Source organism: Triticum aestivum, chromosome 2D, assembly GCF_018294505.1.
Source record: "Triticum aestivum cultivar Chinese Spring chromosome 2D, IWGSC CS RefSeq v2.1, whole genome shotgun sequence".
Taxonomy (NCBI): domain Eukaryota; kingdom Viridiplantae; phylum Streptophyta; class Magnoliopsida; order Poales; family Poaceae; genus Triticum; species Triticum aestivum.
Window position 1 is genome coordinate 157,807,028 of NC_057799.1, and position 9,245 is coordinate 157,816,272.

The 9,245-nt window shown below is 49.0% G+C and overlaps 1 protein-coding gene across 1 annotated transcript; it reads right to left on the bottom strand.

Annotated features, from left to right (window-relative positions):
- Nucleotides 1-1,021: 1,021 nt before the first annotated feature.
- Nucleotides 1,022-5,024, bottom strand: LOC123052323 (uncharacterized). Its single transcript, XM_044475462.1, has 7 exons — nucleotides 4,516-5,024; nucleotides 3,831-3,917; nucleotides 3,480-3,734; nucleotides 3,222-3,386; nucleotides 2,735-2,788; nucleotides 2,447-2,593; nucleotides 1,022-1,766 (listed from the first exon to the last, which is right to left on the bottom strand). The coding sequence occupies exons 1-7, from the start codon at nucleotides 4,741-4,743 to the stop codon at nucleotides 1,389-1,391; spliced, it is 1,314 nt and encodes a 437-aa protein (XP_044331397.1). The 5' UTR covers nucleotides 4,744-5,024; the 3' UTR covers nucleotides 1,022-1,388.
- Between the last annotated feature and the right edge of the window lie 4,221 nt (nucleotides 5,025-9,245).

Below are 9,245 nucleotides of genomic sequence, written 5' to 3' on the forward strand. Positions count from 1 at the left end.
TTCAATATTTTTAGAAGAATATGTGCATGAATGTTGATGGAGAAGAATGGGACGTGTTGACTTGGTTGCGACGTATTGAGCTGGAAGCCACAACACGAGCACTAGTACTAAACCTTCCATTCCATTCACTAGTACTCCCTCCGTTCTAAAATATAAGTTTTTTTAGAGATTTTAATAAATGACCACATACAAAGCAAAATGAGTGAATATACACTCTAGAATATGTCTATATACATCCGTATGTAGTCCATAGTGAAATTTTTAAAAAGACTTATATTTGAGAACGGAGGGAGTAAATCTCAAGATAAGAAAACCCCATCCAATACAGCATGCTCAGAAGAATTCAGAGTCCCAACCCAACCCCAATCCAAGACCAACACCGGAAATGCGGCGGTCAATCAAAGTTAGGCACCGCAAGTGCTACCCGCACAAATCAGCGCAGCCAATACGCAAACTCGCTTCCGAATGTGAACTCCACCTGCGTACACAAAAATGCAGTCAGCACTCGCTCCCTGTCACTCACTCAACCTTATTCATTTCATTGTAGCCATCCTATTCCTGCTGCACTTTTTAGAGCAAGTATAATAAGCTTATGTAAGCAGGCTGTAAGGATTAAAATATTATCTTTTTGCTGACATGGAGGGAAGAGAAGAGGAGAGAGATAAGGAGCGGGCTACAGAATAAGAGTCAGCTGCAGCACGTGCTCTTAGGCACTATATAAGAGTGGGAGATGGGCCATATATTAATGAAGTAGCTCATCTTTAGATCTTACTATTATATTTAAAGACTACAAGGTTGGCTATAGATGATATGGCAATGTCATATAGCCTATAGCCATCAACTGGACCATGCTCCTACAGGTGATGGATGGATGGATGGCTAGCCACCAAACCGCACGCAAAAAGTTGGCATCTTTGCACGTCTTCCAAGAGCTAGCACTTGGTTACCCACTTTTCCCCAGAAATCAGAATACAAAAACACATGCTGGGAGCTCACACATGCGCACAACTTGACAGAGAGGTTGGTGACATGGGAGAAATAAAATAATCCAGCCCAACCAAACAGGCCTGTTTCTCTTCAGAAACTTGACCACACGCCTCCCCAGAACAGACTCAGACCAACATCTCTCCGAGGCAGAGAACAAACCCACATGATCTGTCAAACACTTGCCTTACCTTACCTAGAAGTTAATCAACTCCTCGAACCAAAACTTGAAAACAGAAAACCAAGAAGAAAAAAATCACAAAAAAGATATGGAAAAAGGAAGAAAGGCTTGGGGTGTGAATGAACTAATTTACTGGATAATACATAGGCGTCAAGGGGGTGCGTGTTGTCTTGTTGTTAGGGCTTGGGCAGCAGCAGTGGCAGTTCATTTCATTTCTTGGAGGCTATGGACAGTTGGGGTTCTTGCCGGGGCCCCCGTAGTAGAAGTAGGTGCCCCAGTCGCCATTGTTGCCGTTCTGCACGTCGTAGCAGTTGGACTGCTCGGTGAAGGAGCCGATCCCCCGCGGCGCCTTGAGGTTGTTGGACGAGTCCACAACCTGGATGTTCTTGAAGTAGCTCGACTTGCCGAACCCCTCCTCCGGGAAGTGGCCGCTGCCCATCTGGGTGGACGTGTGGCTGCCGTCGGGCTCCGTGTTCACCACCTCGCCGCCCCACTCGATCATCGACGCGCTGTCCGCCAGGTACGAGAAGAGGAAGGACGGCCAGTAGCCCAGCACGTAGTCGTTGCCGAACTGCAGCCACCAGTTGCCCTCCTTTGGGTCCTGCATTTTTGCAACCAAAAAACCGCGATTCGCGCGCGCATAGTTAGTTATCGGATAGGATCATGATCAGGAGATAGATGTAAGTTAGCTGCCTTTTTTGTGCTATCATCATAGTATCATGCACGAGCAAAAATAAGTGCTCATCCATTGTAATGCACTATGAAAAAGGTGGCTCCCTTTGATGAAAATGCTTTGAAACAGCTTTTGAAAATGACCAGGGAATAAGATCTTGTTGCCTATGCAAGTGGCAAATGATAACACGATGCCACATGGCAATGCCGGTGGCAAGTGCTTTCTTTGTTGTTCAGAAAATGAACATGCAAGTGTTATGGCTGGCAGAAGAGACATATTTCAAAATTTCGATCGCAGGGACGTAAGTAATATTTTATAACAGGAGAAGCATGAACACAGGTGGAATATTCCTGATTTTTCAACTGTAAACTAGCAAGCATCAGCGTGTGTGTTGGCAGGCATAGATCCAATACTACCACTACTTGTGTGAGGACAACTGTGAGAGCGTCCACTGTCCCCAAAGAGGACAGGGCCACGGTTGTTGTGGCCTTGACATAAGCCTCGAGAAAGACCAAGAAACAGGTGGGCATGCATCATGCATGTATGTATAGATTCCTCTGGCCCCATTCACGAATCTGATCGGCATGTGAGGGGCGCTTGTAATTTACCTTCCATACCAAAATGTTGATATCATATTGGGAGCCACCATAGTTGGAGATAGGGAAGATGCTGGCGCCCATGGCTATCTGGTTGTTTGTCTGGATGAACCCCGAGCAGAGCAGGTTGTAGCACCCTGTTGCCTGATACGCATCGCTCTACGGTATTTGCACAGCAATACAAAAGTCAGTACTCAGGCCATTCCAAAAGATAGGTATGTATGTTTTTGAAAAGGTATGTATGTAGATCTAAGCAAGAGGACAAGAGGGGGACTGGGAGGAATGTGATGTTTATCTTACAGTCCAGTAGGTGAAGAGTCTGGTGTTGTTGTCTCCATACAAGTCTGGGCTGACCTGAAATTTTGTAGAGCACAGACATAAGCCACAAGGGAAGAGACTAACTAGAGTCACAGCTTAATCAACCCAGCATCATAAGCAATCTTATCACTTACTAGCTCCTAAAAACAGTACTACCACGTGCTGCTAGTGTGTACAGCTCAGAAAGAGAAATGCTATCAGATAAAATGGGGAATGTAGTCCAGTCTAGCTTCTACCACCACCAAAGTGTAAGGGTCCTTTCAGCAGTGCACATACCATTATTGCAACACAGAGGAAATTATTGAGCGCATGCTGCAAGGAGGAAATGCTCCTCATAATTGAGAGCATGGAAGGAGGAGAAGAACAAGAACAAAATTGGAAGCTGAAGCACAACATTTAATGGAACTTTTTGACTACTGCTAGGTGGTTTTCTTTCCCCCTATCTCATGTAGCATGCCTCAGCTCTCACCTGCCACCCTGCTTCAATGCTGTTGAGGTCCTGCCCAAAGGAACCCCCCAGGATCCAAAGCTGGGAGAGGCTGAACTCGTTGCCCTGCTGAATGCTCGGCTGCCACACATTGATGGTGGCCTTGGCTCCATAGTACTTATCCCCCTCCACATATGCTATTGCATGCTGAGACACAGTCAAAATGACAGGGTTAAACGTATCAGTGACCACTTGAACAAGCTAGTTACTTGCTGAATCTTGAATGGAGCATGGCTGTACCTGGTGGCCGTTCTCGTTGAGCATGGCAGGGTCGACGGACGAGGGGTTCGGGGTGCTGAGGTGCGTCTTCTTGCCATACCTCCTGATGGAGCTGGCCCTGAAGACGTCCTCCTTCTTGGTCCTCCTGATTGGTATGGTGTTCTCTTGGCACAGGCCGTTCTGGTGCCACATTTGGGTGATTGTCTGAGTGCGCTGCTTCTGGGACGCGACCTTGGATTCATCATACAGGCCTTCTGGGTGGTAAGCAGGCCTCGTCTGAAAAGCGCGGCGCCACTGAGTGTTAGCATCCATCATAACGTGTGGGGGAGAAGCTGTGAAAAAGGGCAGTGGTGGTGCTGGAGAGAGAGGAACCTGGATAGTATGGTTCTTGAGCAAAGGGTGGTCGAAGGCAGGCTGGCTGGAGATGGGCACGCAGTCTATGATGTCCCCATCCGGGCTCTGTTCATTTCTCAGAATCAGTTCTTGCAATAATCAATCAATTAAAAAAAACAAGACATGGTGCTAAATTCAGTAGAGGAATGCAGATTAGAAAATGCAGCATTGGCTTCAGAGCATCAATCAGCCAACAGCTGAATAAAAACATACAGTACATGTAAGAGACTGCCCCCAAAATTGTGCATTTCGAAGGAACTGAAAGAAGAACACTAGTAGCAAAATACTAGTAGTATGATTTGGCCTAAAAGTGACTGCTGCAGTCCCCCCCCCCCCCCCCCCCCCCCCCCCCCCCGAAAGCAAGCCTTTTCCCTCCGGCGACGGACAGACAGAGATTAAATGCACGACGGGTGCACTCGAGCGAGCAAGAAGAAGCAGTCAATCAGCGCTTCCAAAGCAATGCAAGCGCGCGCATGAAGCCCATAAAAAAGGCATCGCCTTTCTTCGACTTCCATGCCGGATACGCGCCGTCTCTCTTTTCTTTTCATGGATTCATTCACTCGCTTGAGCAAGCAAAGCAGGAGCAGATTGAACGCGCGCCGCCGTTCCGGGGAGGAACTAGAGGAGGGAGACGAGACGAGACTGGAGGGGTGGATGGATGTACCTCAATGCTGGCGAGCGGCGCCTTGTTGAGGCGCTTGAGGTGGTACTGCACCTGCCGCTGCCTCAGCAGCTGCCTCCGCCGCGTCAGCCCCCTGCCACCGCTCCCCGCCGCCGCTCCCTCGGCGCAGCAGGCCAAGAGGAGAAGCGCCGCCGCCATGACCGCCGGCAGAACGGCGAGGCGGCGGCGGCGGCGACGGGAGGACGAGAGCGCGCACGGCGCAGCAGCCATGGGCACGGGCCAAGCGAGCGCTCACGTCACGCGCGCACAGTCGCACCCGCGCGTGCTCTGCTCTGCTCTGGCCGACGAACGGGACGACGAGGCGAGCAGGAGGACACGGGGGTGGAGGAGAGAGATGGCGCGCTTAAAAATCGGCCCGTTGGTGGCGTCGCTCTCGCTTCGGCAGCCGCGCCCGCTGCTCTCTCTCTCTCTCTCTCTCTCTCGCTGCACAGTGCGGTGCGTCCGAGTAGAGTAGGACGGGAGGCGACGGGGAGAGAGAGAGAGGCAGAAGGAGGAGAGGAGCAGACATGGCGTCGCGTCGTGGCGTTTAAAGCTGGGACGAGAGGAGGCGACGGGACCCGGCCGGGTCAGGCTCGGCGGGCGGGGCCCGGCGTTCAGCGTCGCGCGGTCGCTGGTGGAGCCGAGCCGGCACCACGACCGTGCTGCGGTGTGGTGTGTACACGCGCGGGTTCGGTTGCAGGATTTTGCTTCAATCAAGCGGAACGCTCGTTGGGCACCGTGCGCGTGGGGAAGGGTACAGTGGTTGATTGACGGACGCGACGAGTTTCCATGTACGTACTCTTCTCCTACGGCACAATTTTTTTTTTCTGAGAAGATTAGGGCGCAAATTGGATATGTAAATTTGTAGGATTTTGTTTTGATACACCCCTTAGAAAAGGTTGCCGATTTCAATGCACGTTACAGATGAAGATTAGAAAGTATCCGCAGTCAAAATCCCAGGATGATATGATCTTTGTATCAAGATCAATCTATTCAATACGTTTGATCTTTCCTTGCGAAAAAGGATAAAAATCATTTGATCTGCAGGTTAATATGACGATAGCCTGTTTAAGTAACTTTAAGATCCGTTCAAACTTTTAAGGAGCGTGTACCAAGCAAAACTATAATTTGTATGGTACTACCAACGTGGGTTGGATCCAAAATAGATTAATACATGTCAACAAAAAGTACTCTATTTTTATACGTATCATCAAAACTATGTTTTAGGGAAAATGCATACGACCGACTTTATAAATAAAGCCACCAGGCAGAGTACCAGCGCACAACACCAACCAAACGAACAAACACAGAGTAGCCCCACAGTTCAAAGGGGAGATACATGGCACCCACGCCAGCACACGGCACGCAGGCCGGAAAGACTGAAAACGACTTAGCCAGCAACTAGTCGAGGCATCGCAAAACATCTAAGCAGCATGCTCCTGTCTGGATAGAGAAGATGCCGAGGCCCGAACTTTAGAGATCAGGAGATCAAGAGCATCCCGGTCATCCGTCTTAGTCAATGATCTCCACTGCTGCAAGAACACACATGATTTAAATAAGCAGTCAGCAGGCTTGGCAGGGAAAACATGCTCGATGGTAAACTTATTCCTAATCGTCCACAAAGACCAACAAATCGCTCCAAGTCCAACCCAAAAAACCCTTTTAGTAACTCCAACCAGATGATTAGCAAGGGCCCGGAGCTCAGAAAAGGACGAAGGGTCCCAGGGGACATGGAGCCACGATCTAACACAACTCCAAACCAGCTTGGCCAAAACACACTGAAAAAATATATGATCTGTGTCCTCTAGAGCACCACAAAGGGCACAAAACTCCGATCCCGGCCCATTCCTTTTACGGATTTGGTCCGCCGCTGGCAGACGACCTCTAAAAGCTTGCCAAAGGAATATCTTAACTTCCGGGGAAATACGGGCCCGCCAAACCTGAGTAAATCTATTAGTGGGAGATCCACCAATAAGCTTAGAATAAAGAGATTTAACCGAGAAGCGACCAGAGGAAGTATGGGGCCACACCGCCGTGTCCGAGTTCTCCGAGAGCGTAGGGAAGAGAGCAGAAATTCTTTACCATTCTTCGAACTCTATAGGAGAAAGGGAACGCCGGAAGGCCAGGTCCCAGTTGTTAGACGAATGCTCGGCAATAGAGATATTCGGGTTAGGACAATAAGAAAATGAGTGTGGGAAAACTCACAGAGAGCGGTAAGTCTCCACACCACCAATCAAGCCAAAAACGAACAGACAAACCATCCCCGACAACAAACTTAACATTAGCCAGAAACAGAGGTCTGACTTTAACCACATCCTTCCAGAATTGTGAGCCTCCTCGAGCAGAAGCAAATAACGGGCTAGACTGACTGAAATATTTAGCTTTAAGAATGGAGAACCATAAGGAACCAACACCATTTGTCATAATCTTCCACTACCACTTGATTAAGAGGCACTTATTCATGACGGCAGTGTTGATAAAGCCCAACCCCCCCCCCCCCAAGGTTTTTGGGTCTACACATAAGTTTCCACTTGACAAATCTATATTTGCGCCTATTGTCAGCCGCATTCCAATAAAAAGTGAAGGAAATATGCCCTAGAGGCAATAATAAAGTTGTTATTTTATATTTCCTTATATCATGATAAATGGTTATTATTCATGCTAGAATTGTACTAATCGGAAACTTGATACATGTGTGGATCTAGACAAAACACCGTGTCCCTAGTAAGCCTCCACTAGACTAGCTCGTTAATCAAAGATGGTTAAGTTTCCTAACCATAGACATAAGTTGTCATTTGATGAACGAGATCACATTATTAGGAGAATGATGTGATGGACAAGACCCATCTGTTAGCTTAGCATGTTGATCGTTCAGTTTTGTTGCTATTGCTTTCTGTGACGCCCCCGATTCAATCGTACACTAACCATACATGCAAATGTGTACGATCAAGATCAAGGACTCAAGGGAAGATATCACAACATAATTCTAGACACAAATTAAAATAATACAAGCTTTATATTACAAGCCAGGGGCCTCGAGGGCTCGAATACATAAGCTCGAATACACAAGAGTCGGCGGAAGCAACAATATCTGAGTACAGACATAGGTTAGACAATTCTACCTTAAGAAGGCTAGCACAAAAGCAACATCGATCGAAAAGGCAAGGCCTCCTGCCTGGGAGCCTCCTAACTACTCCTGGTCGTCGGCGGACTCCACGTAGTAGTAGGCACCCTCAGTGTAGTAGTAGTCGTCGTCGAAGGTGGCATCTGGATCCTGGGCTCCGCCATCTGGTTGCGACATCCGAGAAGAATGGAAAAGGGGGGAAAAGGGGGAGCTAAGCAACCGTGAGTACTCGTCCAAAGTACTCGCAAGCAAGGATCTACACTACATATGCATCGGTGTCAATGAAATGGGTAGTATATGTGGACTGAACTGCAGAATGCCAGAAGAGAAGGGGAAAGCCTAGCCTATCAAAGACTAGCATCTTCAAGCAGCTCCAAGCATCTTGCAGCATCAGAAGAGATAAGAGTAGCATAAAGTAAAGTAGTAGTAGTGTTATCAACTTCGGCCAGAGATCCTTTCTCGACTCCCTGCGAGAAAGCATCCCAGAGCCATACTATCCATTTCTCATCACAAGTATCCAGTTCTAGCTGTATCGATCGGGATACAACTCCAGGTGTCCATTACCGTAGGACAGGCTATCGATAGATGTTTTCTTCCCTGCAGGGGTGCACCAACTTACCCACCACGCTCGATTAACTCCGGCCGGACACACTTCCTGGATCATGCCCGACCTCGGCCAAACAATACGCCGCAACCCGACCTAGGCTTAATAGAGAGGCCAGCACGACGGACTAAACCTATGCCCCCAGGGGTCATGGGCCATCGCCCCGGGAACTCCTGCACGTTGCGAACGCGGCCGGTGCGCAGACCTAGCTACCTCCTTAAAAAAGGCAGGTGCTTACCAGTCCAACCCGGCGCGCGGCGCTCAGTCGCTGACGTCTATTAAGCTTCGACTGATGCATACGACGCAGAACGCCCATACTATGCCCACGTGATGGTTAGTGCTATCAGGCCAGAGGCCCCTCGGATCTAATATCCAAACCGTTAGTGTGTTGGTAGTGCGGTCACGAGCAGAGACTCACGAGAGATGTGACCCCGTCGCCCCGTCTCGAGGACCTGCGGCAAGGGCTAAGAATGCCCGGCCACGCCTCGTATTCAGCTCTCGGGTACCCTCCAGGTCAACCCGTCTCCACATCACTCGCGGGTACCCCTCAGGGGCGACCCGCCTTTCCAAGTAACAGTTGTAAAGTCCAAGTATCCGTGTGTCCAAACACCAAGGGGAAACTCCGAGGAACCACCCTCAGTGTATTCCACTTGACGTAATCATCAAGGTGAACATAAGAGGAACCACCCTCGAGGTTCAATCTTGAGGGGTTGCACGACAGAGTCGTATCGGAAGTGGTTAAGGAGGAAATCAACCTCGATGACCATGACCGAATAGCTACACTACAGAGATCTCATCAGGAGTGATGTATGAGGTGTCACCCTCGGCACTCGATGGTAACTCTGCAGAGTCGAGCAACAAAAGGGGCATGATGTGATGTGAGGTGTCGGGCTCTGGTCGTTGATCACGTTGATCGAGTCGTCGATGATGAAGCAGGGGCAACAAGGACAAGGTGGGGGTCACTGATGGATCACTAACCAACCTATACTAAGCAGTTTAGGATAA